Source organism: Apteryx rowi, unplaced genomic scaffold, assembly GCF_003343035.1.
Source record: "Apteryx rowi isolate R43461 unplaced genomic scaffold, aptRow1 scaffold_645, whole genome shotgun sequence".
Lineage (NCBI taxonomy): Eukaryota > Metazoa > Chordata > Aves > Apterygiformes > Apterygidae > Apteryx > Apteryx rowi.
Window position 1 is genome coordinate 115414 of NW_020450922.1, and position 23461 is coordinate 138874.

Here is a 23461-nt window from a genome sequence, read left to right on the forward strand (position 1 = left end):
TGGGGGAGGTGTCACAAGATGGTTTTACTACATGTTTTACAATAAGCAGAGAAAGAAATCTATTGTGTACACTTCCCCCCACCCCTCCCCCAGCTTTTACCTGCTTTTGGAATGCCTGGCTCTGCTTTAGAGGGAGGAAGTAAGATCTGCATCCGATTTCCCTGGTAAGTATAGGCAGGTTCGTTATTCAAACTCCAGAAGGAGTTGTAAAGGTTTAAATTGCACATGATAAACATTTCAAACTTTACTGCTTGATTTGGAGGTGTGCACAGAATATTTACAACTGGGCACATCATCTTTTCTAGCAAATATTTCTTAGGAATGTAAATTCCCATGCAGTGGTTGTCACATAGTTTATGTTCTGTGCACAGCAAACTTGGCAAAATAATTTCATTAGAAGCAATAAACCAGCTACTCGTGCCTGGGATGAATATGAAAAGAAGAGAAGGCCAGTAAGTCTGAGCATTTGTCTTTATGTTACTCAGTGCTATGCTTCATTATTCTTTTTTTCTGTTAAAATGACTGGATCAAATCAGCTTGTTAACTTTAGTGGGTGGCACAGGCAGATGGAGAAGTGCAGGAGTACGTTTCAGAAAACCCACAAGCATTCTGAATACAGGGGTGATGCCATTAGTGAGGAACCAGAAGAGACAGGGCCTTGTAACATGGCAGGTGAGGGCTTCTGTGCTAGGAGGAAGAAGAAGGAAGAGAAGAGTTGCCAGCTGAGTGGGGCAGTCCTGCAGTCGTAGCTCCTGAGAGAGAAGGCAGAAGTGGGAAGTGCAGACCTGGCTGAATGCTTTTTTTTTTTCTTTTTAATTATTATTATTATTAAATAACTACTCTCTAGTCTACTGACATAAATGAAAGTGCCTCCAGCATTCTTCTGGTGATAGGAGCAACTAACTGAAACAAACACATGCTCTTTAAATATTCCTGTTGTTCCTGTTAGTGTGGTTGAAAAGGCAGTAATCTGCAAATGAACTAGACCCAGTACTTGAAGGCAGACTCCCAAACTGTTGTTCCATAGAGACATTTTGTATAATAAAGTGTTTGCTCTGTTAATCCAGATATAAAGGCTGTTATCTGTACTTTTAATATATTGCTTACTGTCTACCTTCAGTACAAGGGAAAGAATAAGTCTTGGGTGCTTATGCAAAGCATAGGAGTCAGGCAGATTGCCAAGATTAGGTAGCAAACTCAGGTAAGTGAGAGTGAGGGATAAGAGAATGAGAGTTTAATTTCTATATCCTTTTTAAGGAGAGACCATCTATCTTCTGAGTCAGAATGAAGGCTGTTAGAGATCTGACTAAAGGTTTTAAAGCTTATGGAGAACTATACCAGAAATACAGCAAAAAGTACAGTGTATGGTCCTGAGTTCAAGCATAGGATGGCTGTTCATAATCTAGACTGCAACTCTGACATTTTCTAGCTTTCATAAGAATGAAATTCCTACACACCTCCAATAGGAACAGTGAGTGCATTAAAAACTGACTGGTTTTAGAATGGTTCTTGCTCAGTCTATGCCTAAGATAAAAGGATGCTAGACTGATTTACCCGGGAGATTCCTTCCATTCCTTTGTTTCTGTACATGAAGCTGGCAGCAAGGGCTTTCTTGACTTTTCAAATGCAGTTATGCCAGGAACCTGATGATGCATCATTTTTTCCCCACTCCTCCTGTTCAAAGGCCGTACTTTTCTGGTATTTGGAATCCTCCTTTTCTTTGCAGATTAAACATATTAACAGCCATTCTGTACTGTTGCTCTGCCTCACCATTTTTTCCCCAAAATGTTTTCATAGACAGCAGTAACAGGTTCCTTGAGCTAGTGAGTCATTGTGCAATACTTATGCACTCCCCAGAAATCCTAGTCCTGCCAGGTCAGTGCTTTTTGTGGCAGATGCAGAACTCCTCTGSTTATGCAGAGCACATACAAGTCTCAGCCCTGGAGTGCTACCAGCTCTAAGCTGACACTGCCTTCAAGCAGGAGGCGCAGAATGCAGTGACTGCAACTCCAGAACGGCAGAAGCAACAGATTCAGCCCCACACCTTGTCTGCAGCACAGACACTTCTTTTCTGCTGTCCTTGTCTCTAGTTGACTCACCTTTGTGTCGATCCTTGTACTGATGCCTCACGCAAGGAATAAAATTTGCATTTACTTCATTAGCCAAATGGTTTGTGAGCAAAGATCTTCTCATGCTCAAACAAACATCTGTGGCCATGTTTTTTTCCCCAAGGGAAACTTACTCTTTGCATCACCTGTTAATAATTCTAAAAGATTTATTATTTCAGTAGAGCAATGTATATATATGTGTGTATGTATGTATGTATATATGTCTATGTGAGCAAACATACAGTATTTCAGGGACAACAGACAATAAAAGATTGTCAGTTACAATAGTCTCACAGAACACATGGAAGTTTATGGAGAAGGCAGAAATTGAGGCTATATTTCATTTGAAATGTCGTTACAGCAATGCCTAGCAAGCTCTGCTCCCATTCTGCTCTACAATTGTAGAGTGATCTGTTGGCATCCTATACCATGCTTACTGCTTTTGGTTGTGTGTAGCCAGCTGCATGACAAGAAGAAATCACTAGGTATACTAAGGAATATGATGCATTATTTACAAAATACTAAACTGTTTCCTATAGGAAAAAAGAAATGGAAGGTTATCTCCTCTTTGGAGGCAGCATTTGCAGACATGGAATACTATTTGGGGCGTGGTTTTTTTTCCTTTTAAGATACACTTTAGCTATCTCAGAAGGTTTGACTGCATAGCCTATACTATATCCAGCAAGCTGAACTTATGAAAATTCTTATTCTTAAATTATGAATATTCTTATGAAAAGCTAAGTAATTCAGAATACAGTTCACAAGAGACAAGGGGCAATATTCAACTGTAATAAGAATTTCTTGACTGTATCACCATATTTAAGTATGTCTAAATGGCTAGGTCTTAAATATTAAGATCTAATATAGGCATAGAGATAGATTTTTTTCTTTCAGGCATAAGAGATTAGAGTTTTGGGGCAAGAACATAGTAAGTGCAGCTATAGTTGCATTAGTAAATAGGACAACATCTACACTAAATGTGCATCAGGGAGTTATTTTGGACTAGCTATAGTCTATCCCATAGACTACATAACATTAGCAACAAGAAGGCATTGTGTGTGCATGTCCCGGTTTAGTTTCTTTCCAAAAGGAATGCAGTTTGCATTTGTGATGCGGAATGAAGTAGGGATGATCAGGATATTCCCTTCAAAAGCCCACTCCTGATCAAAGGTGAAATGTTAATGTAAATACATGCGGTAAAAATGTAAAAAAAATTAACGGAATTAGCATCTCTGAGGAGAGGCAGAAGGAGCTACTTATAGGTGCTTTAAGACAGGGAGCTGTTTGAAAGGCAGAATTTTCAATTCATAAAAAATACTGATATACTGAAGTTTTGTTTTTATAGCAAAATATCTTGGAAGGTTCTTCAAAAATATATTTTAAAGAGTTTTTAGGAAATTCTGGAATTCCAAATATTACTTCATAGGCTTTTCAMTGTGTTGGGTATTTTTACTCTTTACACTATATTTCATGACCTGCTGGTACATGTCCTTTCAATGTACTTGTGTTTTGCAAAGCATCATTATTATTTTTTGATTCAACTGGCCTCTTTATTAAATTCACTCCTAACAATTTTAGTGACATCATATAACATTGTTTAAATAAAATCTTAAGTGAAAAATGTTGGGGTTTTTTTAGCTGTCCATTTAAATACTTTGTGAAAAGGAGTAAGATTTCACAAATAAGATGGAAAAGGAATAGCTTTAAATAAGGCTGAATACTCTGATTGTAATATAGTCTTCCTGATAAGCAGCACAATACAAAGATGATTTATCTGCAGCTATTATATTTCATACCTTAATTCATTTCAGGCCTTGTCCTGTCTTAGGATTTCAGGTGACAATGATAAATAATGCCTCACTGTAATTTTGCTTTATTACATACAGCTTGTCACTTCTCTGTTCTAAAATATTCCCAACAAGCTAAGTAGAATAAGACACTAAGGCTGATAATCTTAACAGTGTTACACTCCCTCACCATTACCACTCAAGTTGCAGTCCAGCTGTTCTGGCTCAGACAGGTGTTTTGGTAGCCACAAACCTCTGGGATATGTCAGTGTTCTCTTTCAGATCTCCAGGATTTCTAATCAATACAAAGTTCTTACTTGTTCCTACTAAGAGCTCCATTCAAGACAAGTAACGTTGTCAATCATTTCTGTTAGTAGCAATGGAAATAGGCATCCGACAAGGATCTGATACTTTTGTATCACACGCTGAGGGCCAAAAATATACAACCAAACTGGAGGCTTAAAAATGAATAAATCCCTTTCATGATCTACAAAACACACAGCAGCAGAAGCATAAAAAAATATTTTGTTAACAAAAATATCAAGAAAGGCACTTTCCTATCTGGTGTAGATGGTAAGTGTAATCTGCCTGTCTTGTTTCAGAAAAATCAATATACTTTTTTATGGTCATGACCAGCACGACAGGTATTTTTCTATCACTGTGAACTGTCCTCCCCTGCCCCGCTCATTTGGCTTCTGCTTTTCTTTGGGGATGACTGTCTCTGAATATGAATACTGTCTCTGAATAGAAACGCTACCTTATCAGTCTTTTGCAAACCTCCGAAATGGAAGGCTCTGAAACCTCTACAAATGAAAACCTTGAAGGCAAATTTGGCTACTTCCTACTGGATCCAAAATTTACATGTCTGAAGACATTCAGCTAAGGAAGTATTTGATTATACTATTGTTCAAAGAATAATCCAAATACCTCCAAATGATAACGGACTAAAATATTGTTTTGGTTATTTTTCTTTATTTAGAAATTAGAGCMAGACATGGATAAAAAAGATACTTTCACAATACCGGAAGGAGAAATAAAAATGCTCTACAGCTAGAAACAGAGGTATAAGCTAATCTTATACAGATTATTTATAAGATAAAGCAGTGAAAGCTTTTCTGATATTGGCAACAAATGCAGAAAAATTGTTAGTTTCTCTCACTTTTAGCTGGAACTCCGCTATACAGTCCAGGGGAGGAGAACAGGAAGTCACTAAAATGACACAAATTTCCAAAAGATAAGACTATGTTTATCAAAAAAATCAATTTTAGTGTTTTTTCCATACTCATGAAATACAATTTAGTTCATTATCTTTAGTTTTAGCTTCTTTTTTCAGTATTATTTGAGAAACATATTAATCATTTTCTTTCAGTGAAGACAAAGCCTCAAAGAACACACAATTCTTTTCTAATTTCCAGACCTCCCACTCAGGGCTGTGCTCCTGCTTAAATTTCACTTGAATTGTTACAGCAGTTCCCAGTAATCCATAGCCTGCCTCAAAAGCTGGAATATGTTCCTATGCATTTTTGTTGCTCTGCAGGTGGATAGACTCAAAACTGATGTATAGCCCAGCATGCGATAAACTTCGGACTTGAGCACAGTTTATATTTGAATTGGTAAAAACAGAAGTCTATTTCAGTCCATACTTAGGAGCCATAGCAGAGAAACAGAAGCATTCATCTAGAAGCTAGTTATCACAGTAACGCAAGTTACTTCAGTTAAAAAAAAACAGCAGTAAAGTTTGTATTGCAAAAGCAACTTTAAGATACCCTTTACAGAAGAGGAATACTGGATTTCTAGTTTTAATCTTTCTCCCTTATCACACAACTGTAGGGATCTAATAGTGGGGAACCTAGTTTTTCCGCCTACTAGGCTTCTCAAACAGATTCAAATATGCCCATCAGCATAAACACTCTAGCAGAGGGAAAAAGCAACAACTACAAACTGAATATCTTCCCATATATATCTTCTCACTTCTGCTTTGCTTGAGACAAAGTAAACAGCAACTCCACAAATGGAGGGGAATGAAGATAAGCAGTTGTGTTTTCATATATAAATTGAAAAGAGAAACTCTATTAAAAACATACTAGCCTTACAAAGTTTTTCATTTAGAAGTTAGAAGATAAACGTTACAGCTAAAATGTACTTAAACTCCTCTCTTCCTTTTTTTTTTCCCCCTCCAAACAGACACATCACATTCTGTTTTCTTATTTAAATATTTAAAATTCACATACCTTCATAATCTCCCTGTTCATTTATGGAAAGGGTGAACACATATGGTTTCTCAGGATCTTTGTGGTCAATATGCCTGAATATAAACTGCAACTGTTCATCTAAAGCAAACACAAACAGAATTCAGTAACACCATTAACATTTGCTGGAGTGTCTCAATGATAAATAATCATCACAGTATTCAGCTGCAGCTCAGTTTCAATTAATAGTCTTCAGAATACTTACAAATTAACCAAACCTCTTTGCAAGACAAATGTGTTTTAATGTACCTTCTTCTGCCATTTGGGAGACAATGATAATGTTTGGGCTGAGGAGTGAGAATGGCTTACTTTGAGTTGACTGACAAAGTTACCACCTACCATTGCCTTCCTCAGCTTTACAAAGACATYTAAACATCTAAACTGCTCTTCACTAATGCCAGCAGCTGCGAGCTGCAGCCACCCTCCAAAGCCCCGGCTAAGCCTGCTGATGACTCAGAACTCACCACCAGTGAAAATGACTACAGTGAACACATGTAATTAAGACAGGAAGATGTAATACACTACAGAAACTTAAAACAAAGTAAGTAGATTTGAGATGAGGCTTACATTCTTCTTCAGTTATGTACCTTAATTTATTCTTCACTACACAATTAACCAGCCATTAACCACATTATATTGCTGCACGCAAAAATTATGGAAACTTACTATGAATTCTGCGTATTTCCAGTCCAAGCCGCTCTTCAAACAATGCTTTAGACTTGCATAGTCGTTCCAATCTCTCTTTAGTGGCCTTGTTTTTAGAAGATATTACTAGAATTTTAAAAGCTACTATAAGTATCAAAGTAAAGGTAAAACAAGTAGAAAAGACTTAGAACAGTAGAAAAGCCTGTCAAGAAAAAGTGTTAAAAACTATTCTCTAGTTAAGAAAATCTACTTGTTTGTTTTACTGACTGAATTACTGCCTATTATCATCATCATTTTAAGACTCAGATAATTGCTCTAAAATATAGTTTACTGAATAATTGTTCGCTTATTTTCCTAACTGAAAACTTTACAACAAGCAATAGCTAATTACAATTGCTAGTTTTGGCTTATCACAAGCAGGGTTAAAAAACAGTGTTATCTGTTGTAACAACTCAAAATCCACAAGTTACTCCAGACATTCTCCTCTTCTCACCTCTTCCAATCCCATAAGCCACACTAAAAGTTCAGGTTTGAGTTCCTAAAGCATCCTAGGGCAGGTCAGCAAGAGGTATGTGTGGGGGCAGCAAAGAGAGAGGGGAACTGCTTCCGAGCAGTGTTCTCCTGCAGCATCCTTTCCTCACCATTTCATGCTTTCCATTTTTCTCCCATTGGCTTCCCAAAGGAAAAAGCACTCTGCTGCTTGAAGTTGATGATGATCTATTTAAGTATCTCTAAACTTAACTTTTCATAAGTTTACAAGTGGTAATTAGTTAAACAGCCCTGACTAGGATGAGGAATGAAAGCTTTTTAAATGCAAATTTCATTGATAACTGAACCCTTACATTGCTATTTAAACTTTTCTTCACCTTATCTCCACATCCTGCATCCTTATTAGTTTGGACATTATTTAGATATCTAGATTTATTACTTTGAGGACATATGGCAAAGCCATCAGCATACACTCCAGAAGGCTTCCATGTTGGGTTTTTTTTGGTCTTAATTCAACTTCAAAACTTACTTTCCTTTTTCTTCATCAACTCTTCTTTAAGCTCTTGGATGCTGTCAGTCAAGTCCTTCCTTTGCTCTTCTTCATGATTTAGGTTAGATTTTATTTCTGTCAAATGTTCCTGATCTTCTGATATGCGTTTGCTCTGCTGGAGAATCTCTGAAATGAAGCAGGAAAATATTAGCATTTACAGTTGATTAATTAGGTTCCCAATATTTATTCCATACCTGTATCATTTGAGATGACTCATTTGAATAAAATCCAGTGGAACGCAAGCTACCTCAACTGGATACGGAAGTCAGCATTATACTTATATCCGATGTTCTCTGTATAGTAAAGTGTTTACACTGAAAATTAACCAAAAGAGAAGCTACAAAGTAGGGAACTCCTCTGATATTTCAACCATATGCAATTTATTTCTGGTGCCAGAATGATATGTATGGTCAAAGCCTAAGGATAGTGGATTCTCTCCACAGACAAGTCATTTGACAGAAAGCAAATGGAAACACTGACTGCTAATATGGTCACAATTTATTTTTACCTAAAAATTCTGAAGGTTAGTTACAAAACTCGGCGTAGTTAATCCTAGACTGATAGGCTGGCTATATTCCATTACTAATATGGAAGARGTGTAAGTAACCTCACAATATTTAACTTCACTAATCCATTTAATTTATTTTTTCCACTGTAGTCAGCAGGTGCTGTACTTTGTTGTTTTAAGTTTTAACCACTTGTTCATTCTTAAGCACCAAGAACACCATATGCAAAACTTTTAACTAAGCTTAACCTTACTATTATCAATGAAATTCTCAGTCAAATTGCTTTTAACTTGCAGTTTACATCCTATAACCAAACACATTTGGTTTTAAATCTATCTTCTCTCTGGCTTTGCAGTTTGTCTTTTAGAATGTCAGCTTAAAAAATATTATTCAGCTACATTAGGTTAATTTTAGAAATGTCAGACATAATAAATAAATAATAAATAAATAAAACTCYATACTGTACCATCGCTATACTCCTGAATTTTATCAATCATCAGGTCCTCTTCTTTTAATTTCTTAGACCATTTCTCTGTAATGGAAAGTTATTTCAGTTAACTGAAGAGGTTTGATGATAACACAGAGAACCCCGAGGTAATGTGAACAAACAGCCTTCTTACCTGAAAGTGTTTTTATGGACTCCTTGCATGAATCTCTCAGTGCTAAAGTCTGATTGATCTGTTCACTGCCGTAAATACTTTTGAATTTGTTCCAAAAATCTTTTATTTCTCTTTCAAAGAGGGCTATTTCATCTTCTGTCTTTATGTTAGACATAGTGCTAGAAAAAACACACGAGCTCAATACGGTGCCAAGAAAACCTCAGCAGTTACAGCTCACGATTACAGAAGAAAGATTTAGGTTTGTTTTTACCCCTCCCCCCCGGCTTGTTCTGATAAATAAACCGGGGTGGGTTTTTTTCGTTATTGTTGTCACAGCGCGCAGCACCGGGGGAGTTACGTCTCCTTTGCTGCTCTGCCGACGATGGGCAGCCACGCCAGGAGGCCTCCCCCCGCTGCGCCGCGCAGCCGGCAGCCTTCCTGGGGCCGCCGCAGCTCCGGCCGCCTCCCCGCGGCGCGGCCTCGGCGGCACCGGTGCAGTGGCCAGGACGAAAAACGCCCGCACCCACCCGTCTTCAAACCGCCGGCGCCTTCCCGCCGCCCYAACGGCCGCTTTCCGATTGGGCAGTGCCCTTCGCCGCCTCGCAACAAGAGCACGGCTGATTGGGTCAGCCAGCCTCCCGGCTCGCGCGGAGCCGCAGGGCATGCTGGGAGCGGCCGCCGCCGTTGCCGAGGTAACGGCTCTCCTGGGGCCGGGCGGAGCCGCCGTGACGGGCTGCGCGGCGCGGCAGCCTGCGCTGGGGCCTCCCGGCGGCAGCTGCTGCCTGGCAGGCAGGGGGCAGCGGCGCAGGGCGAGGGGCCTCCTGCCCTGTCCGGGCAACCGCAGGGCCTGTGCGCGGTGCCGGTTCCTCGCCGCCCCGAGCCTGCCGGGCTCGAGGCGCCGCGCGGGCCGCGGGCAGGCGTCCTGTCGCCGGCGCTGCGGAGCGGGGCTGGCGGTTAACGGTGAAAACCCTTTGGCTGTTTCTGTAATTTGTCCTGTGCAGTACCCCCCTACGCACACCCTCACTTCAGTGTTGCTTTGTTATCCTCTACTGATGAAACCAGACTTGAGCTGAACAGCAGGTTAGCTTCTTTACACATCTCTCAACACAGAACCCGGTTCCAATATTTAGTTATGTTTCTTCATGTAACATACCTGGGATAACACAAATCTTCAGTTTTGTGATCTTCCTGAGTTCCCTTTTAATTCTCTAAGCCTGAATTCTCACATATATGGGGAGCTATTTGCCTGTCATAGAGAAACCGACTTGCAGAGGTAAATGCAGTCCTTTTTGGTATTAGCAAAAGCATAATAGAGCAGCCCCACCTGTGCATTGTCATATGCTTGTCATCAGCCTCTGTCACCATGAATGATAGTCCCATCTACGACACCAGAGCTTGTCTTTTTCTAGTAAAGTATTTCCTTTTGGCCCTGGATTACACACTGGTTCATGACCCCAAGTAGCAAACTTCAATTTATCATGGAGGCTACTTACTAATCTTTTTGCTACCACAGCTAATGAAGTTGTCCTAGTTTTAATTTACTTCAGTGCTATTCAGATGATACCAGAATAAAGTGAATTCAGTATACCGTCAAGGATTGCTACCTGAAACCATTAATTACTCTTCCCTCATTGGCTTCTCATGGCCCTAATGGGACCCGAACCAAAGTCTGAGCTGAGACCAGTGACTACGTATTAGTTGTATTAGCCTTGTATGAAACTGCTACTGGGCAGCACCTTTTAAACCCAGTCATGTTTCTCTCTTGCTTGACTTGGAAACCTGTTCTCCAGTTTTTATAGCTTCATCAGTATTAAGCGTGTCAAGTCCTAAAAATAATGTTAGGCCAATGTTCCCTAACTGCTTGCGACTTAAATGTACTGAAGCTGAGCTGGTTCAAGGACAATTACCTAGCTGCATTTAGATTTGGGCATGATGCAGCTTATACCTCATGGCTTTTTTTTTTTTTTTTTTTTTTAACTCAAGCCATTTCTCTCCTTTTCCCAATCCAGCCTTAAACCTAGCTGAGTGAAATCTGCCAGCATAAAATTTAAATGTCATCTCTGACATTGCTAGCCTTTATTATTTGAGCTGATAATTTCTCAATATAAATCTTTTCCCCAGCCCCAAGAGTTTATGAAATACAATTGTAACTAACTTTAAAAAAGCTGAATGCTAATCATTAGTCTTTAGGTGGCGTTCTTCAGTCTGGTCTCTTCTAAATACTCTTGTTAACATAGATAATAGGTTTTATCCCACAGTAGCTGGCACTAGCTCTGTAAATAGTTAGGTATCTTTTTTCATCAATTAAGTTTCTCTGTAGGTTTCATTAATCCTATTCCTTTGTTGTGAACCTTCACCAGCCAGCGATTAAATACAGCCTATGGCATTTGCTACCACCAACTGTACCTTAATCAGTAATCTTTTTCTGACTGATTTGGGAGTCCTTGCTTGTAGTTTTCTGGAGTTGTGAACTTACAGTCTAAGCTAGACTCAATTTTACTTTCCCACTACAGACTCTCTCCTGAATAGACTTACCCACTACATGTTTAAATGAAGCATGGTGATTTTTGCAAAGAGTATTTTTCTGTTCACACTGACAGCTCTTACCTACCACAAATAGAAACGTAGCCTCATGACCCTAACTAGCACAAGTCATGTACTTCTTAAGATCTCTGTTAAGTCTGATTCAAGAGGCTCCATAATCCAAAACTCTCACCTAACCTTATCATAACTCTAGCCCAGACATACCAATATGGACTTTTCTAAATGTCTGTCATACTCAAGTCATGGGGTAAGTGTCGAAGAAAATTTTAACAGCAATTTATCCTATTTCTAGCACTGTGAGCTCTGCTGGAGACAATCTAATTGTGCCATCTGGGTGCTTTTTTTTTCTACCTTTGCCAGCTCTTTATGGAAGCATCTGTAACCCTAGTTACTTGGTTAAACTTCAGGTTTCTGCAATATACATTGTATATTTGATGTCTGCATATGTACAATGGCAGTAGCAAGGTGACAATTACCTGCAATTGCCCATCAAACTGAGAGGCAGGCTATTGCTAACAAAGATCTTTTGTTTTATTTTTCTGCTAGCTGGAAGTCCATACTGGGCTATTTCACTGATTGATTAAAGGGTGGATTAGAGCTAAATTCAGGATTGGAGAGCTACTGCGGCTTATATGGAAGCTGCTAAGGGAACATTTAATTGGGAAGCTGGGGCTAACAAGCAGACTCAGCTATTTCTCTTGGCAGGTTTCTGATATCACTGGGCTGTGATTGGCTTAGGGTTAGTTTGGGGGATTAGAGAATGGCGATAAATAAGGCAGTGAGCTTATTGGAAAGGGAACAAACATGTAGTGAAGGCTGTCGCCCTTATGTATCTGGACTCCATTTCTGCTAGCAGTTTATGCAACCTGCAGACTGGTTGTACTTTTTATTCACCATTAAACTTCACCATTGTTTGTGATTTCTAAAATGTAGCTCCTCATAATAATTAGCATTTTTTAGATTAATTTTTCAGGAATGTGCCAGATTGTATTCCATGCATTGTTTGTATCATTTACACCATGTTACATGTATGAGCATGCACAAATATAAACAAGTATTGTAAAGTATGGCAGTTTGCCATTTTGTTGTCATATTGCAAACAAGATTATCTTTAAATTTCCTATATTGGCATAGTTAAATTCATACCAAGGAATAATGATAGTGTAGTATCTGGGAAAGATTAGATTAAGAAGGCAGAACCAAGAGAAAGGGACGGGTTCATGTTAGTGTTTGCTAAACCTCTACTGCTCAGTCCAACCCTAAAGAAGCCTGACCTAGGGCTGCGTGGTCCAGTGAGGAACACTTGAGGGGCACGAAACACAGAAAGCAAGTAGGAGCTTCTTCAAAGATTCTTCTCTTCCTAAGTCTAAAAATAAGATTCATTTTCTCAGCAGTTCCATTTGGAAAACAGTCATACCTAAAAAAATAGCTGTCAGCTGTTGTATACAGTGTTTACTTGTGAATTTACTAAATTGCTAGTTAATTCTCATAGCTGGTCCTGTGCCAGTGAAAACAATGACACAGAAATTAATGTTATCGTTCAATTAACAAAACGTAATGTACCAGAAAGGTAGGCCTAGTACATAGGTCTCCATTAACAGTGTTTTAGAAATTGTTTGCTTTGATGGATTTTCCTTCCCTTGCAAACATTTGCTTAGCAACAGCTGATATCAGTTACATAATATTTGATCTGTAGGTGTAAAGTAGCTGTAAACATTTTATCTTCCCTTCTGTGGTTCATCAACATGATTTTTGTTTCTAAATTATTACCAAGAATATATAAACTGCTGGACAGGCTCTGGTTTTGCATGCCTTGGAAAATAAAATAAATCAAGGAACTATCAATGAAATAAAAATTCTTTATACAGTTATTATTTCAAAGGATTTTGCTTTCCACTAAGAATTAATTTGATCATGTAAAGACCAAATCTTAGTTCTATCATATGAAAACAAGCAAAAACCTTTGATTTAAAAACTTACTTGCATATACATTCTGACCATTTTATAAATGCTACTACTTTTCCTTGCAATTCCACTTAATAAAATACAGCAAATATAGTTTTACTTCATATATAATCTCAAGTGACCCCAAAAGACTGAGTGCATTACAGATGCATTTTGCAGTGCTGTATGAGGAAAAGGAGAAAGAAAAAGCCTATCAAGGAAGTAGTTGCCCTTTTTAGAGTTTAAATGTATTATTAAATACAGTATTCCAAAATGTGTTTCTTCATCTTTTCTCTGGTGGTTGCTAGAGCTAAGAAAGTCTTTAGTCTCAGACTTGAAATCTCATGCTGCACAAGAGATGACTCACATGTCACATGCCTGTTGAATGAAGCATGATCCTAAGTGGTTCCAGGCACAACAACCTCCCAACCTGCCTCTCTCACTAGTTATCAGTGATCTGGCTGTCGGTTCCACACCTTCCTGCTTTCTGTTCTAAAGTTGGGGATGTTTTTTTTAAGATAGCTTTCATAAATATGGTGGCTCAGATGTCTAAGTATATAAGTTGCTGAAACAGTCAGAACATAGGAAAAAAATAAAGCGAATTTATGTTTGCTGTTAGCTAACAGCATTTTTGTATGTCCACATTATATCTAAGGTGCTCATTCTAAGCAGAAACATAATCAGCAGCCAATGAATCAGCAGTGAAATCTTTAACATGAAAATCAGTATCATGACCCCCATAGTATTTATATTAAAAGAGGTTACTTTACAGAAATATTGCCAAGACCTACTTTCAAATGTTTTATGAACTAAATTTCTAGAGAACCAAAGTGTGCCTGAATAGGCCTGAATCATACCTTCTAATTTGTTGAACCTCCATAATGTTTCCATGCGACTTCCCTGACTACACATCATAAAGCCATGTTAAGCTATTAAGTCGCTCTTCAGCAAAAACAGTAGTTCATATCCCTGTCTCCACAGTGTGCCTCGTTTAGCTTAAAGTGCCATGGAGAAAGCACTGGTGGGGAAGTACACAGTGAACATATGCAGCTGCCTTTGTTTTCCAACTTTAATTGTTTTGGAAACATAGAATATCTTTAATGGAAGACATGTCTGAATGTTAAACCCTGTTAAAGCACTGAAGTTTTTGCTGTTGCTGATCCAATGACGTTTTCATTCATTAGACTTTTGGTATCCATTTAATCTCTGGGAAAAAATATTTCCTATATAGCCACCTCACAGAAGAACACGTTCTTTTCTTATGCTACAGTTATTAACACAAAGGTTTGTAAATCTGATGTGCTGATAAATCAGATTTAGATCTGATAAGAGCTAAATAAGATGTCCAGGAAGAGCTCTGGAAAGCTTGTTAAATCCTGTCTGCTTGGCCAGCCTTAACACAGGCCCCTTGTACGTGATCCCATTCTAATCAGTRCTCTTCTGGTAACTTTTTCCCCTTCATTCAATATATAGCCTCATCATTTATTTGCTGCATACTCTTAAAACCCCACTATCAGGCAGAATCTTATTTTCCTCATGAGCTTTTCTTGGCTCTTCATCCTGGAGAACCCAAGTGCTTCACTTGGAAATACTTCATGGAGATACTCATAAGCATCCATTCCCCACCTTCTTCTGATTTGCTCAGCAGGTCTCCTTTGTGCTGGGCTGTGGAGAACAGAGGGGATCGCAGGTCGGGCTTCAGCTCCTCCTGGCAGTGTTGGGCAGCACTTGCATAGTGTAAGTAATACGAGAGAGTGGTGATACTGAATGAGATGATTCAGAGACTTTATCTTCAATGTGTCCTGGATTAACATGGCTTCTTGTATGAAGGGAATGATTGTTTTTCATTGTTTTGAGAAAATTGGTGCTTTAAAAAAAAATTCTAGTGTTCAACAGTATTTTTGATGTATGGATGATGAGTGTATTTTTATTACTGAAAATGTGTTGTGTCAAGTATTAGACACAGCATGGTAGCCAAATTCTATTTCAAATTAAAATGTACAGTTTCAATGACACTTCTGCAAAGATCAATTATTTGTGTATTCTTTCTATCCTTTATACAGGCAACACTTAATCAAGTATACACGTTACTAATGTCCAACCTGCAGAGAAATGAACTGTGAAAAAATTCAAGCAAACATGTTCCAACTGTTCATACAAAGGATTGCATAAGTCATGCATTGTGTTTCCACAAAACTTTCCCCACAATTTGCTGCTGATCAGCATGTAGCTCACTTAGTTTCCTCCAATTAAAATTTGCAAACAGAAAAGCTTTCCAGTGTTAACAGACTCATGTGCTTTCTCGGAGATTTGGAGTCACATGTTCCAGGAATGGCTGGGTACACCACTCTGATACAATATAAAGGCAACGTCAATCACTTTCTCTCATTTTTTAATAGCTCCCTTCCATGGTTCTCTTTCTCCCTCATTAGAAATTTAAGATTAAAGGAACTTTACTATATTTCAAGTACAGTTTAATCAATTTAAGATGGATCTCCTTCATAGCAGTGGGGTGCTTATCATTCAGCATTTACAGAAGGATTACAGGGCTTACCAAGACTTCCTTAATTTCATGTCACATGTTGGTGATCCCCGGAATATATTCTCAATTTATTTTCCTCTTTGGTTTCAGCTCAATCAAGTGGTTGGTACTAAAATGATATGGGTGGCAGTCATTGGTGATTGGTTCAACCTCATATTTAAATGGTAAGAAGTTCTGTTTATTTTAAAATTTGGTATTTCTTATGATGGTGATTATGTGCCTCAAATTTAGAAGACATTCTCTAAATGATGTACAAGAAGACTTTTCTCTGTAACTATAAAGTAGGACTTCACAATGAAGATATTTAAGATATGTTTGAAATGACATTTTGATAAGAGAAGAAGACCCTAAAGACCTGTTAGAGGATGGCTTCAATATAGCAATATAGCTCTTTCTATACATGATAAGATTATTTATCATGCTTTGTTGTGGCCTTCTCACATAAAATTCATTTTATTGAGTTTGTGCTTTTTTTTGTTGTTGTTAGGATTTTATTTGGTCATCGTCCATACTGGTGGGTACAAGAAACAATGATTTATCCCAATCAGTCAAGCCCATGCCTTGAACAGTTTCCTATAACATGTGAAACTGGGCCAGGTAAGAAATGTTGGAGATTACATTGGTGCAACTAATGCAGGTAGTAACACTCGAAGTGAGTGGCTGTTTTTGGAGAGGATATGATTTATGAAGATCTTATATGATGTACAAATCTCAGAGCTTATTTTTAAAACAGTATCAAAACACAGGAAGAGAAAAAGGAAGAGATAAAATGTGATAACTATTTGGTTGTTGTATTGGCAACTGGACACTGGCACTGAATGTGTGTTTGTGTGTGTGTGTCTGTACACAGATAGTTAGCAGAAAGCTAACTATATATATATATATATTTTAATGAACCTTTCCATTTTCACTTATGTTACCTCTTTTATATCTCACTCTCTTCTCTGTGGAACTCAAATGCAATACAGCTGAAGTCTCAAATGAACTTGTGAAACCCTAATATCTGAAATTAGGTAAACTAAATTCAGTCAATTAACTCCCAGCCAGTTTAATTCATGGCACGCTTTTGAGTGGATTGCAGAGCTGCATTTTGTTCGCGATATCTTGCATTATAACCCATTGTAATTTCAAATAAGAAGCTTAAGCCCTTGTATCAGACAGGGTTTAATAATGCCTATACTATGTGTGATCTGCAGTCAGCTCTTAGGGATTTTTTTCTCTATCTATCTGTCTTTATTGTGAAGTCATTTGGGGTCTGACCCAAAGTATTAAGGTCCTCCGGATATTTTCAAAAGACTTCAGAACTGAGACCATTTGGCACTGAGTAATTCCAAGCCCTGCGTTAGGACCCAGTCAGTATGTTTCATTCTGATTCACTGAAACAAAAGTTTCTTCCTTAAGTAACAAGCCATTCCTATTTCTATCCAAGGGGTACCACTGTCATATTGATTCCCTATTTGCACTGAAAATGACCATGTTTTCTCCCACCTCCATATTTGCCGTTGACCATGGACCATATCTATCACTCACTTATTCCTCACTAATGGAGGATGAATACAATCACTGCGTGAGCTTACATGGTACTTCACACTTTTACATATGTAATTTATATGAAAAGATTAGAGAAGCAGCCACAGCATTGAGAAAAACATGTAAAATACAAACTCTGCAGCTGAACAAAGGGAAAGCTGAGGGGACTGTTTATATGACTACATGGTAAGCGATCTAGGACCTGAATTTGGTTTGTATTTCTGTAATGAACTGACTCAAAACCCTGCAGCTGTCTTTTCTCTGATATTTGTAACATTTCAAAACATAAACCTTAGGGTGGAGTTTATGATTCTTCTAGTAGGTAATTTGCAGWTGGGCTATGAAATGTAGAACTTCTATAGAAGTTCTGACAACAACAACAAAGAGGCTTTTCTAACACTGATATACAACATGCTTTGCTTATCGGTGAAATTAGTTTTATTGTGTGGTTTTAGAAGTCACCATGCATATCTGTTACGAAATTAAAAAAAGAATTGCTAGCCTGATTACTAAAGAAATTTCTTTGCAGAATATCAAAAATGTGTGGGTAGCTAGAAATCATTGTGCTTGTCTTCCCTAGAAATTTCTGCTTTACTGCTTCACTAAAATATTCTTCTGCTTTGCGATCTATGTCCATAGCATTGTGTCATAACACCTTCTTCAGCCAAAATGATTTCTTCTGCCAGTGAAATAACCCTGTCCCTTTTATTTCTATGTTGTCTGCACAGAAAGCCAAACTGAAACAGTCCGATACAAACAAATTGCAATAATCTAATTTTCTCCCCTTCCTTTTTTTCCTTTTGTTGAATGTAAACATGGTGAAACAGAGCCCTACTATCAGTGAAAAGAAGTGACAGAATAATTTTAGGAATCACATCCCTTGCATCATGCCAGCAGCACTTTAGTTTTCAGAGGTTTTTCACAGATGTGGAAACTTCTCTGCTGCTTCTTATTTCTTCCAGTATGATGAAAATTTGCTTCACTAAATTAAAATAAATGACACCATACATTATTATACCTGGAATAAAAAGAAGTAGCTATCAATCTCCATATGATTGTATGTTCCTTGTTATAAACTACCACGGATAGACCAATTAATCCAGTGTATTACAGCATCACTGCCTAGTGCTGGTTCTATTGATAACCTGTGGACAAGCTAGTTGACATTGTACAACACCTTAAACTTTGTAAAATAAATCAAAGTTAAACATAAATAAACACAGTTCTTCTATCTACTTCAAATACATTTCTAAGTTTATTACAGAACTACAGAGAACGTGAATTTTCTGGACTGTAATATTACTAATAAGACACTGATCATAATATCACTAATGACTTCATAATGGAAGTCATTGGAAAAGCAGATAGAAGGCAATTTTGAAGGGCCATCTAAAGTTATGCTGGTGCTATAATTTAGAATATTACAAAGAGCCAATTGTTGCTCCCCTTAGTTATGAGGTAGCCTATTCATAACCTATCTCAGCCTCATATTTAAAGTCTGCATTGTATACTACAGCCCTAACAGGGGTTCTGGTATTTATAACAGCATTTTGCCAAAATATCAGCTCAAGTTTCAGCACTAGTATTTGTAAAATTAGGCTGTGGCTACTCAAATTTATCAAGATGTCTTTGACCACAATTAGTTGAGGCATGCCATAACCTGAGATATATGAAAGAAATACTGCAGGGTTTGACACATTCCCTATAAGCATATTCCTGCAGGAGAAATACACATTACTCAAATTTGTCAACTTATATTTTATATACTCCTTTGACTCCCTGGGGGAAAAAATATGAGTAATTAAAGCTGTATAGACCTGATAATGTTATAAATGCATTAATAGCCAAGTAACAACTAGACGCTCTATTTTTTTAAATCATAATCCAGATCAAAATTATGGAAAAATATTATGCTTTCCAATCAACATGCCAGCTAAAAAATATGAGAAAGTCATTACTGACTCATTTTCTGACGAACATTCTGGATTTCCTATAGATGAGTTTTCTGAAAAAATCATATTAAGAAAATAAGCTTTTGAGAAGCAGCTGATGTTCTTTCAGGCCTTATTAACCATTTTCTTTCTAAATGATTAGGTGCTTGAGTAACTGCTAATAGCCATTTTCTATATGCCAGATGTTATAGTCATCATTTTTAAGCCTGAATTTTTCATTTTTGTTTTTATTAGGAAGCCCATCTGGGCATGCGATGGGATCTTCTTGTGTCTGGTATGTAATGGTCACAGCAGCACTTAGCTACACAGTAGAATGGAAAGATAAATCAGCAGTTACCCTTCACAGGTCAGTCTCTTTCATTATTCTAACACACACATACAGATGTTTCTTTATATACATTCTATGTTTTTAATGGACCTATTTTAACTAACTATTCTTAGTCTGTTTTGGTCCACTTTGTAAAAATACCTTCATTATGATTTGCTTCAGCTGGAGAAAAAAAAATATAAAGAGGATTTATGCATGTTTATAGGGTAATATTTCATTAATTTACAGTCATCACACCAACATATCTCTGAATCAGCTCCTATTAAAGGCTGTAATAGGTCTTTAATGTTGAAAAGCTTGAGTTCTATTAATTGTCTTTACTTGCTTGAGCTTTTGGATAGTACATAAATTTACTGCTTTGAGAGCAGTCATTCTTACCCTGTTTTAAAGCAAAAGCACAAAATGCTGGCAGAGTTCACTGTTTGTAGTGTGTTACTTAGCTCTGTGGGGAAACCTTATTACTACTTTGATGGCTTGACAAGGTTGTTCCCATAATATGTGAATTTTGTGACCAAGTTGATGATCTTTTGAGTTCAAATATGCCTTCATGATGACAAATGTACGGAGGGTAGTAATGCTAATTTAACTTGCTATTGATGCCTTACATTGCTAAGACATGATAGTGTCACAGGCCCTAAATGACTGGCGGTCTGTTCCTGCAGCCCTGCATGTGGCTGCAAGATCAACTACACTTGCTAATATTTTAGTACTGACTTCCAATTTTTAATCAGCCAGTTCTAAACTTTTGCACTTGTAAATCTGCACTTGGTAAAACTATGAGCCTGCTGCAAAGAGGACTGGGGTAAATTAGTAGAGGAATATGATTTCTTGTTCTTATTTTTTAAACAACATCTTCCTTTTCTCTCTCAGACTGACATGGTCATTCCTCTGGAGTATTTTTTGGATTATCCAGATCAGTGTGTGTATCTCAAGAGTATTCATAGCAACACATTTCCCTCATCAAGTTATTCTTGGAGTATTTGCTGGTAATGTTGCTAATTGTTCGTTTTTTTTTTTTCTTTTCAACGTGTGTGCAAAAGCTAAAAATAGTGACACATGAAAAAAAGGTAAGAGAATTTCAGTAGTGCTACTAAGCCTGCAGCCATCGTGGTGTTCTGTGCTCTCTGGGAGATCAAGGATTTGATGACAGCATAAAGGTAAAATTTGCAAGGCAGTATTTATCTGCTGTCTTTGTGATTCACACAGGGAGTGAGCCCTTGCCCACATGTCAGTTGATGCTGACTGTGTTAGTCCACACTGTTAAAGACTAGTGGTAGCTGGTTTGCCCTGGCTGCATCTGCACTGCATATTTATTAGAATGTGTTTTGAGCTGCTCTGCATCTGTGCTGCATGGCAAGGACCATGGAGCAAACTTCTGTGCAGCTCGCACTTTCCTCTCAGGAGGAAGCCATTTGATTCACCTCCAATAAAAGTGCAGGAGCAAACCAGCATGAATGCAGTGTGGATGAGCATGGGGCCAGAAACCTGGGTCAAAACAGATAAAAAGCAAATTAGCAGTATGAGCTCTCCAGTGATTTAAGACCCCAAAATTTATTTTCAGAATTACTTAAGCATGTTTCAAATTGGTATTTAGGGAGTTTAGACTATGAACAGTCTCTTTAGTATCTATCTGATCTCAAGGAGGGTGACCAGAGCATTGAGTGGGGGGTGCCTCTCCCCCTCCGTTTCCCACATGCAGAGCAATTTGGGCAGCACTGGATAACAGCTGGCAGTCCCCTCTCCTTTGCACAGCCAGGATGAAATGAATAAGAAAGAAGAGAATTGTGTTCTGTGTCTTCTCCTTCAACACTTAAAGTCCATGTGGGAACTGGTGTTGAAATCTGCATTGCCAGGACCAGTCTTTGAATGGAGACTCTTCTAGAAGAGGAATGTTCTACTTTAATAGGTTGTCATCTGGGAGATGCAGTCAGGCCTAAGGCATTTCTCATGTTAAAACACGTAGAGCTTGGTACCTTGTTTTTTTTGTTGCTTTTTTTTTTTTTTTTTTTCAAATTAGCAGCTTTGGGTGGGAAAAAATGTTTTGTCATTTACCACAGAAATGGTAAGGTGTGTGCGTGTGTGAGCGTGTGTGCGTGTATTCTTCTGTCTTGAAAACTCAATTCTACAGCAGGACTGTAAAAAGTGCTTCTTGAAAGTGTGATGTTCTCTGTAACACTGAGTTTCTAATCCACAGGAATGCTTGTGGCAGAAGCATTTGAGCATACCCCTGCTATTCAGACAGCAAGCTTGAGAATATACATCAAGATAAACTTGTTTCTTTTCATCTTTGCCCTTGGCTTTTATCTAGTCCTCAAACTTCTTGATATTGACTTGCTATGGTCTGTTCCAAAGGCAAAGAAATGGTGTGCCAACCCAGACTGGATAAACATTGACACAACTCCATTTGCTGGACTGGTGAGAAATTTAGGTGCACTTTTTGGCTTAGGTCTTGGTATTAATTCTGAAATGTTCATCACGAGCTGCAAAGGTAAAAATAGCTATAAGATAAGTTTCCGGATATTGTGTATAGCTGCTTCTTTAGCTACACTGCAGCTGTATAACTTTGTTAAGATACCTACTCATACTGAGTATTTATTCTACATTCTTTCTTTTTGTAAGAGTGCAGCCATACCTCTTACTGTAGTTGCCTTGGTTCCATACTGTGTCCACTTATTTATGAGGACAACTGAAAAGAAGTTAAATTAGATAAAGTTTCCAAATGGTCAGCAATCTGTGGATGTCTATGAACTTTTTGAGGAGCCCCCACTGCCCAAGGCAGTTTTGCTAACTCATTTTAACTGGGTGGGGGCATTGCCACCACATCTTTGATGTACTCCTTGTAAGTCATCAGTACATCAAAAATCAGTACATCCAAGAATGACCTTGGCAACTCATAAATATTAATCGTTGTCTGTATTCCTTGAAATATTGCAAGGAAGGACAATGCAGTATAGTTTTCTAACAATACGCTGGGCTGTGCAAAAGTTTTAAAGTGTAATCAACAAGATTTATTTAGCTACTTGATGGTCTTTTAGTTCTGTCCATCTCCAACTAGCTGGTGCTTCAAGCCCTGGTTGTATATAGTGATAGTCAATATTCCATTTTTTTTATATATAGATACTGTCTTTTAAAGTGCTAGATAATGGTGTGACGGAATCACACCACCTATAACTGTACAGCTGCACCCAGGCACTGAGAAATAAGCCAGCACAGTTATAGAAAAAGCTTTCTTTAAATTTAAGTTATTGATCTTCCTGAGCAAAACAACTTCTGTTTAAGGAAAAAAAAATAAAAGAAAATGTATTTCGGTTAGACTCTACAGAATATATTTTTGTGCTACTGTGTGATTTTTTTGTTATTCTTAATATTTAAAAAACGGTCATATAAAATCATGAATGCTAAAGATTACACCTTTGATTTTCTGAAAATGCATGAATATTGTGTAACAAATCTGTGGGTTCTGTACATCTACACAGAACAAGTGAAGAAAGGTGTCAATAGTGAGATTATCTCAGCATGTTGCTTCAAGAATGGTGTTCATACTCTCCTGTATTGCAAAGGTAAATTAGTCTAATTCTCTGATATCAAGAGTCACAAGCCTGAATCACTGTTAGTGGTTGTGTAAACATAATTGAAGATTAAATCATTACAAGCTTATATTTTTGTCAGATGGGTTTACTTAAGCACA

At 37.9% G+C, this 23461-nt stretch overlaps 2 protein-coding genes across 4 annotated transcripts; one reads left to right on the plus strand and one right to left on the minus strand.

Annotated features, from left to right (window-relative positions):
• Positions 1-4847: 4847 nt before the first annotated feature.
• SPC25 (SPC25, NDC80 kinetochore complex component) lies at positions 4848-9524 on the minus strand. Of its 2 annotated transcripts, none has more exons than XM_026084542.1 (7): positions 9461-9524; positions 8955-9112; positions 8801-8866; positions 7808-7954; positions 6811-6915; positions 6127-6225; positions 4848-5104 (listed from the first exon to the last, which is right to left on the minus strand). In XM_026084542.1, the coding sequence occupies exons 2-7, from the start codon at positions 9106-9108 to the stop codon at positions 4980-4982; spliced, it is 696 nt and encodes a 231-aa protein (XP_025940327.1). In that variant the 5' UTR covers positions 9109-9112; positions 9461-9524; the 3' UTR covers positions 4848-4979. The 2 variants fall into 2 exon arrangements, with proteins under 2 accessions (XP_025940327.1, XP_025940328.1); XM_026084543.1 differs by lacking the exon at positions 9461-9524 and adding an exon at positions 9205-9418.
• A 2319-nt stretch (positions 9525-11843) lies between these two features.
• Positions 11844-23163, plus strand: G6PC2 (glucose-6-phosphatase catalytic subunit 2). Of its 2 annotated transcripts, XM_026084539.1 has the most exons (6): positions 11844-11855; positions 15910-16127; positions 16451-16560; positions 19680-19791; positions 20644-20759; positions 21968-23163. In XM_026084539.1, the coding sequence occupies exons 1-6, from the start codon at positions 11844-11846 to the stop codon at positions 22477-22479; spliced, it is 1080 nt and encodes a 359-aa protein (XP_025940324.1). In that variant the 3' UTR covers positions 22480-23163. The 2 variants fall into 2 exon arrangements, with proteins under 2 accessions (XP_025940324.1, XP_025940325.1); XM_026084540.1 differs by lacking the exons at positions 11844-11855; positions 20644-20759; positions 21968-23163 and adding an exon at positions 20814-20872.
• Positions 23164-23461: the final 298 nt, after the last annotated feature.

What these genes read in the sequence shown, in the direction of transcription:
- SPC25 (XM_026084542.1), bottom strand. Translation starts at nt 9,108, where the DNA reads ATGTCTAACATAAAGACAGAAGATGAAATAGCCCTCTTTGAAAGAGAA. An exon ending in GTCCATAAAAACACTTTCAG is followed by an intron (nt 8,867 to 8,954) that starts GTAAGAAGGCTG and finishes TTTCCATTACAG; the next exon opens with AGAAATGGTCTAAGAAATTA. An exon ending in GTTGATGAAGAAAAAGGAAA is followed by an intron (nt 6,916 to 7,807) that starts GTAAGTTTTGAA and finishes TTAAAATTCTAG; the next exon opens with TAATATCTTCTAAAAACAAG.
- G6PC2 (XM_026084539.1), top strand. An exon ending in AACATGTGAAACTGGGCCAG is followed by an intron (nt 16,561 to 19,679) that starts GTAAGAAATGTT and finishes TGTTTTTATTAG; the next exon opens with GAAGCCCATCTGGGCATGCG. An exon ending in TCAGCAGTTACCCTTCACAG is followed by an intron (nt 19,792 to 20,643) that starts GTCAGTCTCTTT and finishes TTTCTCTCTCAG; the next exon opens with ACTGACATGGTCATTCCTCT.